Source organism: Schistocerca nitens, chromosome 12 (assembly GCF_023898315.1).
Source record: "Schistocerca nitens isolate TAMUIC-IGC-003100 chromosome 12, iqSchNite1.1, whole genome shotgun sequence".
NCBI classification, from domain to species: domain Eukaryota; kingdom Metazoa; phylum Arthropoda; class Insecta; order Orthoptera; family Acrididae; genus Schistocerca; species Schistocerca nitens.
The window spans coordinates 130,098,755-130,119,310 of record NC_064625.1 but is presented as its reverse complement, the minus strand read 5'-3'; the positions used below and the strand labels follow the sequence as shown (position 1 = coordinate 130,119,310).

Sequence of the window (20,556 nt, the reverse complement as noted above, 5' to 3'; positions counted from 1 at the left end):
CCCCATACCAACGTCACTTGCAGCGTGGTTCCATTACTTACCAAAGATGGTTCCTTATGTCTGGTGGATGGTTGGGAACAACAGCTCCAGGAGATACACAGCAAACTTTGTAGTCTAAGAGGTACTGGTAGAGGCCAGCTGAACTGATAGAGCAGTTTGTTACCTCTGTTATGCATCCAGTGCTAACCTAGTCAGGTTCCTCATCAGGAGTGAGTATCATAGAGCAACCAAAGTCTTATCAACCCTGATGGGAAACCCCACAGCTGAATCACACGCTGGTAGAGGCCACCAGATCTAATGGTGCTATCTCATACCCCTGTCGCATACAGCAAGGTTCCATGCAAATCGATGTCTGATTCCTCTTCTTTGACATGAGTGCCATGCCAGCAGCCAAAATCCTCGTCCTGAACTCTGACATGAACTGCACTGTTGTGTAATATGCTGGTAGAGGCAAACAGAACCGCTGGAGCAATCCCATATGTACATTCATGTGGCTCCAGGGATGAGAATGTCTGGTTCCTCATCCCTGACATAAGTACCACTAACTAACTAACTCAGGCCACGAGTGGCCTACCGGGACCATCCGACCGCCATGTCATCCTCAGTGGAGGATGCGGATAGGAGGGGCGTGGGGTCAGCACACCGTCTCCCGGTCATTATGATGGTATTCTTGACCGAAGCCGCTACTATTCAGTCGAGTAGCTCCTCAATTAACATCACGAGGCTGAGTGCACCCAGAAAAATGGCAACAGTGCATGGCGGCCTAGATGGTCACCCATCCGAGTGCCGACCACGCCCGACAGCCCTTAACTTCGGTGATCTCACGGGAACCAGTAAATCCACTGTGGCAAGGCCGTTGCCCGTCATAAGTACCACATCATGAGGAAAAGTCATTTTCCTCGACCCTGACATAAGAACAACAGCTGTTACAATGCAGTCAAACCAGACTTCCCCAAAACGGCAGCCCATGTGTTCTTTCCAACTACAAGCCCATTACAAATGGTTGCTGTTTTGTTACTCGGCAGGTGACCTCCCAGTGTGCAGTCTGCGTGCAGCTGTCAGCTGGTGGCGTCTACCCAGTGACGTCATCCCGGCCGGCGTTGGCGCGGGTCTACCCAGCGGAGCGCCCTCACGTGGCAGCACACGTGTTCTTCCACAGCGCCACGCTGTTGACTGCGGGTGCCGATGACGACCTCCTCACATGGTTCGGCGCCTCACAACAAGGTCAGCACACAGCTGATACAGCGAAACGGATCAACCATTTATGAACCACCCCTACCAACCAACTCAGCGCCAAATGTCAGACCTTGATCTGCTACGTGTACATCTACACTCTGCAAGCGACCTTACAGTTTGATATGAGGGTTTCTGTGTGTCAGAATCACCTCCCCCTTTTTCTGTTCTGTACACTTTGGAATAATGACTACTGGCAAGTCTTCCTGGGGGCTCGAAGCTCTGTAATTTAACCTTCATGGTTTCTCATGAGATATAGATACGAGGAAGCAATATTTTACTAGACTCTTCTAGAAAGTCGCGCGGGGTAGCCGAGCGGTCTATGGCGTCTTGTAACGGTCCGCGCGGTTTCCCCCGTCGGAGGTTCGAGTCCTCCCTCGGGCGTAGGTTAGTTTAAGTTAGATTAAGTAGTGTGTAAGTTTAGGGACCGATGACCCCAACAGTTTGGTCCAATAACACCTAACCACAAATTGCCAAAAGAATTTCTTCTACGCTACTGGCCATTAGAATTGCTACAACACGAAGATGACGTGCTACAGACGCGAAATTTAACCGACAGGAAGAAGATGCTGTGATATGCAAATGATTAGTTTTTCAGAGCATTTACACAATGTTGGCGCCGGTGGCGACACCTACAACGTGCTGATATGAGGAAAGTTTCCAACCGATTTCTCACACACCGACAGCAGTTGACCGGCGTTGCCTGGTGAAACGTTGTTGTGATGCCTCGTGTAAGCAGGATAAATGAGTACCATCACGTTTCCGACTTGGATAAAGGTCAGATTGTAGCCTATCACCACTGCGGTTTATCGTACCGCGACATTGCTGCTCGCGTTGGTCGAGATCCAATGAGTGTTAGTAGAATATGGAATCGGTGGGTTCAGGAAGGTAATACGGAACGTCGTACTGGATTCCAACGGCCTCGTATCACTAGCACTTGAGATGACAGGCATCTTATCCGCATGGCTGTAAGGGATCGTGCAGCTACGTCTCAATCCCTGAGTCAACAGATGGGGACGTTTGCAAGACAACAACCATCTCCACGAACAGTTCGACGACGTTTGCAGCAGCATGGACTATCAGATCGGAGACCGTGGCTGCGGTTACTCTTGACGCTGCATCACAGACAGGAGCGCCTGCGATGGTGTACTCAACGACGAACCTGGGTGCACGAATGGCAAAACGTCATTGTTTCGGATGAATCCAGGTTCCTGTTACAGCATCATGATGGTCGCATCCGTGTTTGGCGACGTCGTGGTGAACGCACATTGGAAGTGTGTATTCGTCATCGCCATACTGGCGTATCACCCAGCGTGATGGTATGGGGTGCTGTTGGTTACACGTCTCGGTCACTTCTTGTTCGCATTGGCGGCACTTTAAACAGTGGACGTTACATTTCAGATGTGTTACGACCCGTTGCTCTACCCTTCATTCGATCCCTGCGAAACCCTACATTTCAGCAGGATAATGCACGACTGCATGTTGCAGGTCATGTATGGGTCTTTCTGGATACAGAAAATGTTCGACTGCTGCCCTGGCCAGCACATTCTCCAGATCTCTCACCAATTGGAAACGTCTGGTCAATGGTGTCCGAGCAACTAGCTCGTCACAATACGCCAGTCACTACTCTTGATGAACTGTGGTATCGCGTTGAAGCTCCTTGGGCAGCTGTACCTGTACACTTCATCCAAGCTCTGTTTGACTCAATGTCCAGCCATATCAAGGCCGTTATTACGGCCAGAGGTGGTTGTTGTGGGTACTGGTCTCTCAGGATCTATGCACCCAAATTGCGTGAAAATGTAATGACATGTCGGTTTTTGTATAATATATTTGTCTATTCTTCTTCGTGTAGCAATTTCAATGGCCAGTAGTGTAGAAACGTACACTCTCAAAACCTCATTGTGATGCAGAGTGTCCCTCTTGTAGCTTTTGCTATTTGTGCTGGCTGAGTATCTTCGTAACGGTTTCATCCTCACTGAATCAACCTGTGACGAAATGTGTCACTCTTCATTAGATCATCTCTATTTGGTCTAACAGTCCTATCTCGTATGGACCCCAGACCAATGACTAATATTCAAATATTAGTCAAATGAGGTTTTCGTAGACTGCATCCTTTGTGGGTCTACTGTACAGTCCAGTCACATTAATCTGACCACCACCTAAGCTCGACATCAGTCTGCAATAACGACTCACAGATGGCAATTGTAGTCTATATAAAGTGTGTCAGGGATGTGGTGAACAGTGCAGTCATTGCAATAGTGCAGAAACAGAGCGATTTATCTGACATGCAAATGGGTTCGATCATAGGAATTTGGGCCAAGTGGTGATGATGTTTGGTTCGTGGGGCGCTCAACTGCATGCACATCAGCATCCGTACAAGCTCCCAATTTTTACACAGTCCAGTTTTTACAGAATCCATATTAGCCACGATCACAGAAGATGATGATCAAGATATGATTAGGACAACACAAACACCCAGTCTCCAGGCAGAGAAAAATCGCCAACCCAGCCAGGAACCGAACCCGGGACTCAGAGGCAGCAACGCTAGCCACTAGACCATGAGTGGCGGACTTTGAGCCAAGTGTGGTAGCATTTGTGAAATGACCAAGTTTGTAAATGGCTCATGTGCTAATATGGTTAAGATACACTGTGCATGGTAAAACAGTGCTATCTAAATACCGTACCGAGGCAACAGTGCTGCACCATGGGCCATAGATGACAGTGGTGAACGATGGTTGTGGAGATGCCTAAGGGCGAACAGACGTGCAACTCTTGAGCAACTGATCAAGCAGGTGAACTGAGGGTGTCTTTTCACCGGCCGTTCAGTGAACGTTACCTTGTAAGGGCCTCTACAGCAGGTGCCTGGCTCATGTACACATGCTTACTGCTGTTCATTGGCAATGGGAGCTGGGATTCACGTGCCAATAGCGCAGCTGGACGTCCACTGAGTGGTGAGAGGGACCTTTACAGATGAATCGCATTTTACGCTTCATAGGAAAGATTTTCATTGGTGTGTATGGTCTTGGAACAATTGACAGGAAGGTCTGGGCCGGATTTTCGTGGCATTCACTTGGTGATCTCGTCTTTCTGGTCAGCACAATCAAGCAACACAAGTATGTATCTGTGCTTGGTGACAATGCCCATCCTTACATGCAGTCTGGTTTTTTCCTCAGCATGATGGCATCTACCAGGATGACAATGCAATGTGTCCCACAGTTCACAGTTTATGTGTGCGGCTCAAAGGGCACCAAGATGACTTTGCCATACTCCCTTGACCACCAAACTCCCCAGGTTTATACCCAATCGAGAATCTGTGGGACCATCTCGACTGGCCTGTTTGCACCATGGATCCTCAGCTGAGAAACGTATAGCAGTTAGCTGTGATACTAGAGTTGGCATGGCTCCATATCCCTGTTGGTATCTTCGAGAGCCTCAGTCACTCTGTTCCTGCAAGTCTGCACTGCAAATGGTGGTCATTGAGGTTTCTGACAGGTGGTCAAATGAATGTGGCTGGACTCTGTATATTTCCTGAGGATTCTTCCACTGAATCTCAGTCGGGGATCTGCCTCACCTGTGATTAATTTTATGTGGCCATTCTACTTTGTCAGTGCACGTACTCCCAGATACGATGAAGCCATGGCTAAGTTTTAATTACTGATTCTGGGACCTTGATTTGCAGGGCATGGTGCTAGTCATTCGAGAACTTGTGTAATGTGTAGTATCCCTAAATCAGTTGATACTAGCAGTTTGAGGTTATGTTACTTGTTGTTATCCAGAAAATGATGACTGGAAAGTTAACTAAACAACAGCATGTATTTGTTCTGCAAATGCAATGATAAGATGACCATAATTACAGTGATGTTTGTGATTTGTTTGTGGAACATTTGCTAAACATACAATTTTCATCTCGACAAGGTATTCGCTACATAAATTTAAGATATGGAGCTCCATCGTTCATTTAGGAGAAAGATTGCTACTACAGAAGAGAATATTAAAGTTGTTTCATGCAGTGACCAACTAAATCTCGAAGAAAACGTCTAAGGAGCATGGATTAGCAAGAACAAGTCTATTAACAATTCAGAAAAACCTGAAATTGGCAGCATATAAACCAACTGTCCTTTAAGGTCAAAATAAAGATGATCCAGGCTTTTAAGGTGTCGATGGAGACAAATTTAAACTTCCCTGGCGTGAATGTATGGGCAGAAGATTACCAGCTGTGGACTAACATGCTTTTTTAACGGTACTGTCAGATCTGTAATTACCTAGATAAGCTTCAAGAAGTGTTTTTAGACATGGAGAATAGTCCACTTTTTTAACATCCGCAGACGATTAAGTCACAAGATGGAGCCGAAGCTCCAGGGACTTACAGTGAGAGATTTTATAAATGAAAACTTTGATCGATGGGTTGACATACAGGGCCTGCACGATCCGCAGATGTCACACCCAGAAGTCTAGGGCATAGTAAAAAAATTAGGGTTATCCTGATAAGATTCGTGAGATTGAGCATTTGAGGAAACTCCTCCAATCAGAGACTGAAAACCTGCGGCCCTGGAAGATTTGGAATAAAATTTGTAAATCAGTGTTGAAAAAATGCAATGTTTGTTTATAACAGCGTGGAAATCACTTTGTAACGTCTACGCTCGGGCGTACGTTAACTCTTTAAAGTCTGTACTATGATAAGTTGACGGGCTTCACCTTATAAGAAAGGATTTTAGTAAATATGTTGACCGCGTGTACCTGAATGGAGGCACAATCAGACTTACACCCACTCAGTAACAACAATGATACGTCAAGCAAGTCTAAAGTGCAAGTACACGTTAGGACGGTCAAGAAACATACACAGCAGATGCTACCAATTGTTAATAATACGGTCGCCAGCCTAATTAGGCATTAAGGAAGTTTTTCCCTTGTACAAGTGGATGTACGTACAAGCATAACAACACGTAGTAATACTGCATTATATGGAAAATTTTAGAACCAGAAAAATCTACTGAACTAATATTTTCCCTTTCGGTACTAATTTGAACAAGCAATAAATACACAACATTACACTATAATGATTACTACAAACTGCGTTTTGTCTATTGATCCGACTGAAATCGGGCATAGCATAGCATAGAAATAGCACTTTTGAAACACCCATACAATGTCAATTTTAATAAGGGTAAAACACTGATAAATTTAGGTTTTATATTGACTTTAACTTTGCTGGTCAAATCAGTTCAGTACACTTCAGAATTTAAATGAATAGAAAAGAAAAGAGTGGAGGGGGGACCCTGAAACTGTTATGATCACTGTGTTGAAACTATTAACTATTCGAAGCATTAAGCACTCAAGATTTACAATATATGAGTTACTACTCCTTTTGTCTTATTACTTCCTCATTTAACTACCATTATTTCTGTCTCAAATTAATTAAGCTTCATTACTAAACCAATTCCAAAATTATCTTCCAACTTTGTCAGACCTTTGTTCTTTGCTTATATTTTCATTAACAATAAAGCTCCTTAAACATATTTCTAGCATAGATAGGTCTGCAGGTAATTCTTATTAACATAAACTTTAAATCTTCATTTCGGGACACTCGGATTGCACAACTTGTGGAAAGGACCCTGTCTAGGTTAGTGATGAGGAAAATTAATTGATAGGACAATTCTGGTAAAAGTTAAGTTGTTATTGAACAGTCAGGAACAAAATTTACACTGGTCCACACGAATACAATTCTAAAGATTCAACCTGTTCCTGTCGATGCGGCGGTTGGCGGGCGGTGAGATGGCGAGGCGCACAGCACACATACAATCACACCTATGGCTCTTGGTGTATCGGCACTTTGCTTCTTCTTAGCGTCGCAATCCTTTTCAATTTAGTGCCTATAGAATATAGCCATGCTGTGTAGTCGTCGGAAACGGCACATCCGAGGCTCAATGAAATCACGTTTTCCAGGAGAGCCTCCTCGATCCAGAGCGTGTTTCTCAGACCGATGCCCAACTCCGGCTATCTTGCTGAGCCCGTTATGCCGTGCCGCGCCCGTGTGCATTTTCCCGCGCTCGCCTTCCATCCACCTTTTACCGCTCCCCTACAGACAGGGTATTCACCAAAGGTTTTACATTCCACATATCCTAATACATTGCCTACGTATGGACCAGGAGCACAATTACAATTTTAAACATGTTACAATAGATTCAACATGGGTTACACTTCAATTATGTTATAGCATTGCTTGATATTTAACATAAATATTAATATTCACATCGAAAGTTGCTTACAGTTTCTTTAACATAATGACACGAAAAGAAAAAGAAATGAAATCAAAACATTGCTTACACTAATTTATCGAAAATCAGAGGAAAAAATTATTATATGTACAGTTGTTGTTGTTACAACTTTGAGCATCTTTTGCAGGCTGACTGAACTCTACATGTATTTCTGTAATGATAATAAGTCAATATTTATTGAGTACAGCGTAGAAGTTATTTTCCGGAGTGCTGAATGAAAAGATAAATAAGTACACTCTGAATGTCCTCAGAGAACAGCAGTCTGATTTCCGCCAGATAGAGACACTCCTGAACAATTGTTTGTTATGAGACAAATAATGGAAAAATTTTATGAGTATGACATACATCTTCACTACCTCCCTGTTGATTATAAATGAGCTTTTGATAGTGCTAATGGGTCAGCATTATATAAAATACCAAAGTAACTGAACATCTGTGACGAGCTAAGAAGGTTAGCTGAGTTAACAATTAAGGACACAAAGGCAAAAGTTCTCACGGTCTGCGCGGCTCCGGCTCCCCCCGTAGGTTCGAGTCCCCCCTACAGCATGCGTGTGTGTGTTGTCCACAGTGTAAGTTAGATTAATTAGCGTGTAGGCTTAGGGTCCGATGACCTCTGCAGTTTGGTCCCGCAAGACCTTACCAAAAATTTCAAGTTTTTTTCAACGATGAAAAACAAAATGACCCAGAGCTTTAACTTCACAGATGGAGTGGAACAGTGCTGTCTGCAGTCCTGTTCAACTTAGCACTGCATAGTCTGATACAAAGAAAGACAAGAGAGAAACAATAATGACGAAGGCATGGCAAGCCGGCCGAAGTGGCCGTGCGGTTAAAGGCGCTGCAGTCTGGAACCGCAAGACCGCTGCGGTCGCAGGTTCGAATCCTGCCTCGGGCATGGATGTTTGTGATGTCCTTAGGTTAGTTAGGTTTAACTAGTTCTAAGTTCTAGGGGACTAATGACCTCAGAAGTTGAGTCCCATAGTGCTCAGAGCCATTTGAACCATTTGAAGGCATGGCAGATATTTGCATATGCAGATGATTGAGGCAAGACATGTAAACACCCATAAAGTATTGTAGAAAGCAATGTAAGCAGAAACAGCAAAATTTGGACTTGCGGTAAACCCATGGTAAGAAGAACGCCACATGACCTGAAGGCTTGTAATAAATGTTTTAAGGGGCTCCGGAACGCCCTATACTTGCAATGTTAAAATAACGCTTATAAATTACATCTTTCCTCACAAAGTATTTGAGGTAGGAAGTTGAACTTTTTACAGATTATTTATTGGAATATGGGCTACAACTTAACACAGGGATTTTACAAAATTTTAGTTCAGTTATTAAAGATGATTTTTTTTTCAATTGTAATGAAAATTCACAACATTCTTTTGCAATTTTTTATTTATATATTCAAAAATATACAGTTTTTTGGAAAAAGGCTGTGTTAAATTATGCAGAAGGTACTGTGTAACATTTACTGAAAGTTTGAAACAAATATGTTTGGAAGATCCTTAGAAAACATGTAATTAGTATGAGAAAATAAAAGTTTTGGGAATCGAGCGACAAAGATTGGATTAACTTTTTAGTGCATTCCAGGTCCATAGGATGAATTATCTTCATCCTCTGCAAACTCCTCCTCCAGCTTCCTCTTGTTCCTCCTCCTGTTTACTCTTGCTTGTATTTCTAGACTCTTTACAGCCCTGTCTGCAGCCCGAAGGCGTTCCTTGTCTAAAGCAAGCATCGCTCGTAGCATGTTAGAACCTATCTTCATTCCCATATTTCTAAATACCTTGCACCTTACAATGTTGCCATCATTGAAAGTCGCAACAGCATCATACACACCAAAGTGAAGTGTTTCTCTTCCAACAAATACAGTCTTGGGGATTCTCGACCATATAACACTATTTACACTTGCATTGGGGTTTTGAGTATTTCCGTGAATACACTTTTTCAACAGTTCAGGTGCTGCTAAGTCTCTGAAAATAGGTTTTATACTTTGTCTCACATCACTAAAATGTACCTGATGAACACGGACGTTAATAATAACACCATTTGACAGCAGTTTAACAGCGCCACAGTGGGTCACGCCCATGTAGAACACATTTCAAAAAAAATTTAAAAATAGTTGTAGTCTTCGGAATTGAATAAATTATACATCTATTAAAAGGTAATAGTCTGCAGATTCAGAAAACGCAAAAAAGTAAAAATTGAACTTTTCATGATTTTGAGCCTTTCCGGAGCCCCTTAAAGCTGTCAGCCGCATCCATTATTGAAGTGTCCTCTTAACCAGTGTGATATTCCTGGCTGTGGTAGCCAGCATTTTATTTTGCTAGATGCTCGCCTTGATGCAGCTTGATACACGTGAAGTAGCACATGGTACAAAAGTGGAGTGAGGTATACGAGGTGTGGCTAGAAAAAAACCGGACTAGTACTGGTGAAACAATAAAACTAATGCAATAAGGCTGAAAGTCGCGTGGCCTGTCACGTGACTCTCGCTGCGCCTACTGCTCGACTTTCATCTGCCTCCTGCACTCAGTCTGCCCGTGGCGTCTGTTTTAAGTAGTTGACGTTTTGTCTGTGCGTCGGAAAATGTTGAGTGTACAGAAAGAACAGCGTGTTAACATCAAATTTTGTTTCAAACTAGGAAAATCTGCAAGTGAAACGTTTGTAATGTTACAACAAGTGTACGGCGATGATTGTTTATCGCGAACACAAGTGTTTGAGTGGTTTAAACGATTTAAAGATGGCCGCGAAGACACCAGTGATGACACTCGCACTGGCAGACCATTGTCAGCAAAAACTGATGCAAACATTGAAAAAATCGGTAAACTTGTTCGACACTTTCCTTGTCAACTCCTGTTAACTCAGACACTGCTCTGATTGTTAAACGGCGATCTTGTCGAACAAGTTTACCGATGTTTTCAATGTTTGCATCAGTTTTTGCTGACAATGGTCTGCCAGTGCGAGTGTCATCACTGGTGTCTTCGCGGCCATCTTTAAATCGTTTAAACCACTCAAACACTTGTGTTTGCGATAAACAATCATCGCCGTACACTTGTTGTAACATTACAAACGTTTCACTTGCAGATTTTCCTAGTTTGAAACAAAATTTGATGTTAACACGCTGTTCTTTCTGTACACTCAACATTTTCCGACGCACAGACAAAACGTCAACTACTTAAAACAGACGCCACGGGCAGACTGAGTGCAGGAGGCAGATGAAACTCGAGCAGTAGGCGGAGCGAGAGTCACGTGACAGGCCACGCGACTTTCAGCCTTATTGCATTCGTTTTATTGTTTCACCAGTACTAGTCCGGTTTTTTTCTAGCCACACCTCGTATAAGCGACAGATGGTAGAGTATGTACCAGTCCCGTGGGAGAGTCCGGCAATTGTACTGAACTTGCATCTGATTGACCGGGACATTCGGGTGCTGGCGCCAAAACGCCTAACTTCTGTTATTAATTATTTCTATACTTTTCATTGTATTTAACCCAGTTTTTAGTATGACAATCTCTCGTGGTTACTCTATGAGTCTATCGTTTTTGTTTATTAAATTTCACTAGTTTTGAGAAATACAAGAGTACCGATATTGCAGCTGAAGTGCTTCGGAGACCTTCGGGTCGCTTCGGCGCATCTCGAAGACAAAGTACATCGGCTGCGCTAGCCACTCTGTTTCAGCCGTTCTGGAGGGTCGGTCACGTATCTCAGTATCGTGTGTTACTTACAAGGGAACCTCCCCATCGAACCCCCTCAGATTTAGTTATAAGTTGGCAGAGTGGATAGGCCTTGAAAAACTGAACACAGATCAATCGAGAAAACAGGAAGAAGTTATGTGGAAGTATGAAAAAAATAAGCAAAATATACGAACTGAGTAGTCCACGAGAAGTATATACAACTTCAAGGGGATAATGCAGTCAGGAGCGCCGTGGTCCTGTGGTTACCGCGAGCAACTCTGGAGTGAGAGGTCCGTAGTTCAAGTCTTACCTTGCCCGAAAATTTTAATTTTTTGTTTTCAGACAATTATTATCTGTCCGTCTGTCCGTCTGATGCGATCACTTTTTTGGGAGTGATAATCACATCCACAAGAAAACCTAAATCGGGCAAGGTAGAAGAATCTTTTTACCCATTCTCCAAGTTAGGTGGGTCGACAACATATTACTGTCATGTGACGCACATGCCATCACCAGTGTCGTATAGAATATATCAGACGTGTTTTCCTGTGGAAGAATCGGTTGACCTATGACCTTGCGATGAAATGTTTTCACTTCCCATTGGAGAGGCACGTCCTTTCGTCTACTAATCGCACGGTTTTGCGGTGCGGTCGCAAAACACAGACACTAAACTTATTACAGTGAACAGAGACGTCAATGAACGAACGGACAGATCATAACTTTGCGAAAATAAAGAACGTAAATTTTTCACTCGTGGGAGGACTTGAACCATGGATCTCTCATTCTGCAGCTGCTCACGCTAACCACAGGACCACGGCGCTCCTAACTGCACATTCGCCTTGAAGTTGCATATGTTGTGATGTGTCGACAGAAGTGCCGACACAGTGTGAGTTGAGGGGACCGCTATGCACGCTATAAACACACGAAGGATGGCGTGAGGTCTGAAACAGGATACGTAATGAATGCTATAAAGAAAAGTACGTAGCTGTTGGAATACTTAACTTCAATCCATCCTTGTTGTATACATCGTTCTTGATGAGACATGCTTTATACGATAAGTATCAATTGCTATGTAAGGCTAATGGCGCCTTGCTAGGTCGTAGCCATGGACTTAGCTGAAGGCTATTCTAACTATCTGCTCGGCAAATGAGCACGGCTTCGTCAGTGTAGTCGCTAGCAAAGTCGTCCGTACAACTGGGGCGAGTGCTAGTAAGTCTCTCGAGACCTGCCGTGTGGTGGCGCTCGGTCTGCGATCACTGACAGTGGCGACACGCGGGTCCGACATGTACTAATGGACAGCGGCCGATTTAAGCTACCACCTAGCAAGTGTGGTGTCTGGCGGTGACACCACATGTTGCACGTGGACTACTCAGTTTGTATATTTTGCTTATTTTTTCACAGTTCCACACAACTTCTTCCTGTTTTCTCGATTGATCTGTGTTAAGTTTTTCAAGGCCTATCCACTGTTCCAACTTATAGCTAAATCTGAGGGGGGTGCGATGGGGAGGTTCCCTTGTTAGATGTGAATGTGTAATACTCACTCTGTCTAGTGCATATCGGAAAGCCGGTCATGTGTATCATATTTCGGAAGTTGGATCGAAAAGTTACCATACAATTATGAAAGCTATGTCGGGTGTTGTAAAAGACAGTGTAAAATGTGTGAATATTTTAATAATAACTAAACAGGATACTTTAATGAGAAGAGTCGCTTACCGTCACTGTCAGTACTAGAGATGTTGCCCTCTGTAGGTACAGACACTAACATGGGCAAGTGGCATCCCGCAAAAGGCACAATCACAGGTTAGAACTGACAGCGTAGCAGCCTCCGCCGAAGATCCCACGACCGACGAGCTGCCTTCTGCGCTGGGGACACAACTTTAGAAGACGACAGGCTGGTAGAAAGAACGATCAGAAGCTCTTATTCAATCTCTCCAGATCGCTCCAGCTTCCAGATCTGACTTCCAAAAGGACACATAATTTATAACAGCGATAACAGTTTGCGGCAGTGTATTAGAGAAAGGATATAAGCAGGAAACAAAGTCTATTATACAAACTTATGGGTATTCAAGAATTCTCCAAGTACAAGGTCAAACAAGTTAAGAGAATGCTATTCTCTTGTGCAACGGGTCGTTACATATGGATAAGCAATCTAGGCGACGACAGAAGCAGATATGAACAATCAAAGGGCATTTGAAAGGAAAACTTTATAGGCCCATGATGGAGGCAAACGGTTGGAGAGCAAGGTATAACCATGAAACGCAAAAACTTATACTAGGGAAAGATATAGTAGAATTTATTAAATCTCAAAAACATCCTGGTTGGACCGTATGGAGAGCATGGCAGATGACAGGAAGGCCAAATGAATAATGAAAGGTGGATTGTATTCCACCGTAAGAATGGGCCAACCTAGAGCTAGATGACTGACAATGTGTTGGCTGACCGAGGGTGGAAGAAAAAAGCAGAGAACAGAGATGTATACAGAAAGACTGTTGAGGAGGCGAAGGCCTATCAAGCGTTTTAGTGCCACAGAAGAAGAAGAGGAAGAAGACGAAATTAGTATTTTTTTTTTTAGTTTAATATTTTTGCACCAAACACGTATTTGATAATTGACTTACGGCAAACGCTGTACTTTATGGAAGTAACTGCTTCCAGTGATTGTTCTGCGCCTCGTGATGGCTGGGTGTTGTGTGCTGTCCTTAGGTTAGCTAGGTTTAAGTGGTTCTAAGTTCTAGGGGACTGATAACCATAGATGTTAAGTCCCATAGTGCTCAGAGCCATTTGAACCATTTGATTGTTCTGCAATTGTGTAATCAACCAATAAAGTGTGTTTCTGTCTGTGTATTAGCAATACGCAGTGGCGGCTCGGGAGTATTCATCCTGCATGTTCACAAATTTTGATTACAAATTCTGAGATTGAGGAAAATACGAGAGTGAAATTAATAGCTGTACAACAGTTGTCCTATTATACAACTACAGCCATTGCCAATAATAATAATAAAAATATTAATAACAATAATAATAATATGCTTAGCTTTTCTGAAAAAAGAAATCATTGCTTTTGTGTTATTTTGTTATTTTTTACATAGTTAAATTCAGTTTTGGGGCAAAAATGAAGTAACGTTTAAGCTTTCCCTACTCTCCATTTCGCATTTTTGTGTAAGTGGCAATTTTAGTGCTTTTTTTCAGACAAATGTGCGAGAAGGTATTAGTTAAATAATTAAGTTCCGTCAAGAAAATCAGACTTTCTTAAGTTGCACCCCTGCAACAACTTAACCCTTACTATACCCTTTTGTTTGTTAAATGTTCGCTTGTAGTGATGTTTATTTGATTTCATCACTTTCTCAGTCCACAGATGTGGTCTGGGAGTTGCTTCTTCCTCTGCCGTTATCTTTTCCTGGTAATTTTCTTCTCGGTTAGCACTTAAAACAGATTCAACACAGTTCATGTTGACGCTGCACACGAAAGTCTATTCCTGTACAGCAAGCAACCGACTCCAGACTCAAACTGCCGCTTTGGAAATGATTCAATTCAAGTAGTACTGTCTACCAACATGGTCACTTGAGTAGAACACAAATAAGACGCCGCAAACCATGAGGCCTAAAAGCACACCATCTTCGATCCAACATTTAAATCAATATCGCAGAAAACAGTGAGACAGATCTTCGTGAATGTTCACATATACAATGTGGGCCTACAGCACAGATAAACCTGATCCAGCATAAGATCCACAGAAGTCTGAATACATAATAAGATCCTTGATTATGTATTTTATGGTTCTCAGCACCTCAAATACTGTAGATTACTGTACGATAAAATCCAAAACTTAATATACTACGAGAATCACTCCAAAAGAAATGCACACTATTTTTTTAAAAAATTCATCTTTTATTCTCCATGTTTGAAAGTGTTACAGTGTGTAGATACATCCTTTAGCAACAATATTTTTATTTCTCCACATAATTTCCTTCCCTCTCAACTGCCTTACGCCATCTTGGAACCAGCACCTGTATACCCGCACGGTAAAATTCTGGACCAACCTGTTGGAGCCACTGGTTGGCAGCGAGCACAAGGGAGTCATCATCTTCAAACCTTGTTCCACGAAGAGAGTCTTTCAGTTTCCCAAAGAGATGATAGTCACATGGAGCCAGGTCAGGACTGTAAGGCGGGTGTTTCAGCGTTGTCCATCAGAGTTTTGTGATCGCTTCCATGGTTTTTTGACTGACATCTGGCCGTGCATTGTCGTGCAACAGCAAAACATCCTGCTTTTGCCGATGTGATCGAACACGACTCAGTCGATCTTAAAGTTTCTTAAGAGTCGTCACATTTCCATGAGAACTTTTGGTGGTTCCACTCGGCACGATGTCCACCAGCAAGAGTCCTTCGGAATCGAAAAACACCGTAACCATAACTTTTCCAGCAGAAGGTGTGGTTTTGATTTTTTTTTTTTCTTGGGTGAATTTGCATGATGCCACTCCATTGATTGCCTCTTCCTCTCTGGTGAAAACTGATGGAGCCATGTTTCATCACCTGTCACAATTATTCCAAGAAATTCATCTCCACCATTCTCGCACTGTTCCAAAAGTTCGCTGCATACCGTTTTCCTTGTTTCTTTGTGGACCACTGTCAACATCCTGGGAACCCACCTGGTACAAACCTTTTTTAACGCCAACACTTTCAGTATTCTGCAAACACTTCCTTCCCCTATCCCAACGTAGCGTGACAATTCGTTCACTGCGATGCGTCTGTCAGCAGTCACCAATTCGTTAGCTCTCTGCACATTGTCTGGAGTGTGTGCAGTACGAGGCCTGCCGCTGCGAGGACAATCCTCAATATCGCCGTGCCCGCTTTCATCACGTAACCTGCTTGCCCACCGACTAACTGTACTGCGATCGACAGCAGCATCTCCATAAACCATTTTCAACCTCTTGTGGATGTTTCCCACTGTCCCGCTTTCACAGCACAGGAATTCTATGACAGGACGATGCTTCTGACAAACGTCAAGTGCAGCAGCCATCTAAGACATGCTGTGACGGCGCCACTCACGGGAACAGGTTGAACTAAGTTTGAAAACAAGCGGGAAAGATGTATCTGCACACTGTAAAACTTTCACACATGCAGAATGAAAACTGTATCTTTACAAAGGTAGTGTGCATTTCTTTTGGAGTGACAATCGTATATCACATTCAGAATCCCACAAAAACGGTTTTTTGTCGGTATAACTGTAACAATACTTACATACGATCTAATTTTGCTATAGTGAGTGAATTGGCTTATCTAAGGAATATGCTACCGTCTAATGGGATTTATGGCAAGCGAATATGGAAAAAAAGTCCGCTGCAGTGTGCTACCACCTAGTGGCACTGATGTAAACTTATAGTTGAGCAGTATGGGCCGTGAACTGTCCACGTTGTCTTATAAAATCCGCATGTATTTGGTCCATAAGGCAATTACCTCACGCCAGTTGCGCAGCGCAAAATCTCCGTAAAATGTGCACAACTGAAGGTGTGCATGCAAGCCTGATTCCAAGTTTCACGGAATCTAGATGAGTAGTAATGTAACATAGCGTGATAGATGTAGTGCTGTGTATTTCAGATTTCCGCATTTACATTACTTTTAGCAGCATTCAAAGAAAATAACCAATAAATCCACAAGGTGTCAAAAGTTAAAAGTGTTCACGTGTTCCTGCGCTCTTACACAACAGCCGCCACTGACAATGCGTTACGTTTGTTTATGTTGAGGGTCAATTGCCGCTCCCTTCACGAAGCGTTTCAGTACAACTTTCTACCACTGCGATTTTCTGTGTAGAACAACGTCAGTCGCGAGATCCCTCATGAAAATGCCGACGTTATCTCGTAGGCTAATATATATATATATAATGTGCAATTAGACCCTGTTGAATTGCGCAAAGCTCCTTGATTCTTTTTGCTTCTTTACACACTGCTCTCATTTTTTCTGCATGGGCTCTCTCCCTTTCCTCTGTCCATTTTGTTCCTGCTTTTTCGGAACTTCGTTCTCTGACTTCCCATCTGTCAACTTTCTGCTTAAATACCTTTCCATTCAAAATATCTTAATAATTTATCTGAGCTCTTTGTAGGTCCTTTTTGGCCTTTTGTATCCAGGGTATAGTTTTAAGTCCTTCCATGTGTTTAAGAATTTTGTGCATAAGTCTTGTTTTGGGAGGCCTAGAGACGTGCCCATAAAATTTTAATCTCCTTTTTCTAATGTCTGCTGCAAGGTTGGACAATTTCTCAGTTGTTTGACGAGACTGTAGTCTATAGCCCTCTTCTGTTTCCTTTGGTCCTAGTATCTTTCTGATATTTTACGTTCTTCCTTTAAAAGTTTTCTAGGTCACCTTTTATGTGAATTGTCAGGGCTTCACTGGCATACAGGACTTCAGGTTTTAATACTGCATTGTAGCGATTTTGAACAAGCATTTTTTATTGTACATCTTGTAGGTTCTTCCATAGGCTCTCATTAGTTTTTGGAGGCGAATGTTTTGTGCTATTTTTTCTCGCCCCTTAGGTTCAAGGACTTCACCTAATGATTTTAAATATGGGACTCTATTGATATGACCTTATTTTGTAGTCAAGTTTTGGGTGTCAGCTTTTTTGGCGATGAACCAGACTTTAGGAAAGATATTTGCAGACCAACTTTCTCTGTACATTCTTTAACGGTTTCAACTTGTTTGACTGCTGTTATCTCATCATCCGCTAGTGGGGGTAAGTCGTCAGCGAAAGCTTAAAATTAAATTCTTATTTCAGCATTGACTCGCCCCATCTGTACAGGTTTCAAGCACTTTTTATTCTTCAATTCCTTTTCCCATTCGCGGATGACCTTGTCCAGCACAAGGCTGAATAGGAGAGGAGACAGACAGACCGTCAACTTGTCGGACGCCAGTTTTGATCAGGAAGGGCTCGGATATTTCACCCACGAATTTCACGTTGGGGGGTAGTATCAGTTAATGTTTCTTTGATGAGGTTAAGGGTTTTTGGATCTAACTCTTGTTCTTCATGGACATCAGAAAGTGCTTGTCGGTCAACTGAGTCGTATGCCTTTTTAAAGTCAACAAACGTGCAAATTATTGGGTTGTATCTGATTGCTTTGTATTTTAGCACGGGCTGCACAGAATCTAATTGGGCGAAAGCCACCTTGATATTCACCAATTTTGTTTCCCAGTTGCTCTTGTGCTCTTTGAAGAAGACAAGCTGATAGAACTTTGTATGCGACCTGAAGTAGTAATATTATATATAATGGTCCAGTAACACTCCTTTGGCGGTACACCCGAAGTTACTTTTACGTCTGAAGATTTCACTCCATTGAGAATGATAGGCTGTGTTCTGTTTTTGCTAGAAACCCTGCAATCCAGTCACATATTTCGTCTGATAATCTCTACGGTAGTATTTTGTTCATCAGGTGGCAACTGTATCGAGCGTTTTTCGGAAGTCAAGGAAACCGGCATCATTTTGAGTCCTAAGCTGCAACATGGAAACCTAGGCTGAGAAACCTGGATGTTTCTACCCTAATTCGATGTGTAACTATTTCTCGAGAATCTTGGTAATAATAATGATGCTTGCATTAATGAAAAGTATAGCCTTTCTAATTTACTGTAGAGCGTAACACCTCTCTCTTTAACTAACATTTACTTCCCTAAAGGCGGCTACACTAGTTCAAGCACGCTTGAGCAGGATCCTTGCACAAGTGTACTTGCACAAGCATGCTTGAGCGTGTGTAGGATAAATTTACTCGAGCACCAGGCTTACACAAGCAGGTTGATGCTTTATCGAATTTAGATTATGCATGATAGTGCAAGCGTTCAAGCGTATGCATGCTTGAAAGTGCGCACCAAGTATAACCACGCATTCATCAAATCTGAGTGGGTCTGAGCAGTGTGAGAGTCTTGTGCTTTCTTTAATACTAGCGAAACGGCTGCCGCAGCCAGCGCATCGCCGTCTGAGATCGATATTTTTCGGCCTAAATACACTGCTGCTTGTACAAGCTTGCTTGAGCCGTATGGAAGCAAACCGATTTTGTGCATGCTTGCGCAAGCAGGCTTGTCAAGCAGGCTCGTCAAGCATGCGGTTACGTGTGTAGTCGCTTTAAAAGGGTTCTTTGTAACACTCTATTAGAAAGGAGGGAAAATTGGTAAAATGTTACATGCACACAACGCTTAATAACGAAGCAAACATGACTGAAGACCTATCGTAGAACTCTTTTTGGTCTAAATCGTGAAGCTCTCTGCACAGTGTAACTTTGCGCTTTCTACATTCATAGCCTGTCTCTCTGTTCACGAATCATCCTATGCCTCCCTCCGAGACCACCATTCATTTCGGCGAAGACAGCTCCGTTCCACTTAGATAGTGAGCATCTAAGAGAAGGGAATTGGCGGCCTCGTAAATTCCTTGTGCTGTGTGTGACATGCAGTTTAATTTGATCTTTCGCATTTCGAGTTTGTTAGGATACACGAGAAAAATTACTGGAGCTCACGGTGTTCTGATCTGAAGTTGTGTTGCACTGTCAGGATAGTCCTGAGAATACATCACTGCCGGCCGGAGTGGCCGAGCGGTTCTAGGCGCTACAGTCTGGAACCGCACGACCGCTACGGTCGCAGGTTCGAATCCTGCCTCGGGCATGGATGTGTGTCATGTCCTTAGGTTAGTTAGGTTTAAGTAGTTCTAAGTTCTAGGGGACTGATGACCACAGATATTTAGTCCCATAGTGCTCAGAGCCATTTGAACCAAAGCCAACAGCGGAAACATCCCACATCTCCCACGCCAAAGAAATCCGAAGCTCTTCACACAAGTTCTGGTAAGGTCATGAGGACCTCCATCTTCGACTGCAGGGCCCCTCTGCTTGTCCAGTTCCTTGAGCGTCGAACCACAATCAGTGGATACCCCAAGGAAGACACTTTACAGGTCCCATAAAGTCAAAACGCCCAGGAATGCTGTCGGACGGATTCGTCCTGTTGTACGGTAATGCCCGCCCTCGCACTGCATTCCGACAAAGGCTTCGCTACGGCGTCTTGGTCTGATTTTCGCATCTTCGTCGACCTGAAGAAAGACGTGTGCGTAGGTTTCGGTTTGACGAGGAAGTGCAAGACAGAGTATGGCTGTGGATCCGTCAGCAACCGACTGTGTTCTATGTAATGCCTCCAAGTAGGATAAATGTCTTAATGCGTATGGTGATTACGTTTGAATGGAACCATTTCATGGTCCCGTTATGATAGGTGTTCGGTTTTCATTTGACTGCCCCTTATTCTACAAACGAACGTAAGTGCATGTACAGCAGTATGTGCTTCATGTTGAATCACACACTACCACACTTGTAGATATGACTGTTGTAGTACAAGGTGTACAACTTTGCTTCCGCCGTTTGCCGATAATTT

The 20,556-nt window shown here is 43.1% G+C and overlaps 1 protein-coding gene across 1 annotated transcript in view; it reads left to right on the top strand.

Annotated features, from left to right (window-relative positions):
* The window catches only part of LOC126214956 (C3 and PZP-like alpha-2-macroglobulin domain-containing protein 8), an 877,403-nt gene that overhangs the window by 828,274 nt on the left and 28,573 nt on the right, over positions 1-20,556 (top strand). The window contains exon 27 of the mRNA XM_049941592.1: positions 1,026-1,224. Within this exon, the coding sequence (XP_049797549.1) occupies positions 1,026-1,224 (199 nt within the window). The remainder of the gene's footprint in view (positions 1-1,025; positions 1,225-20,556) is intronic.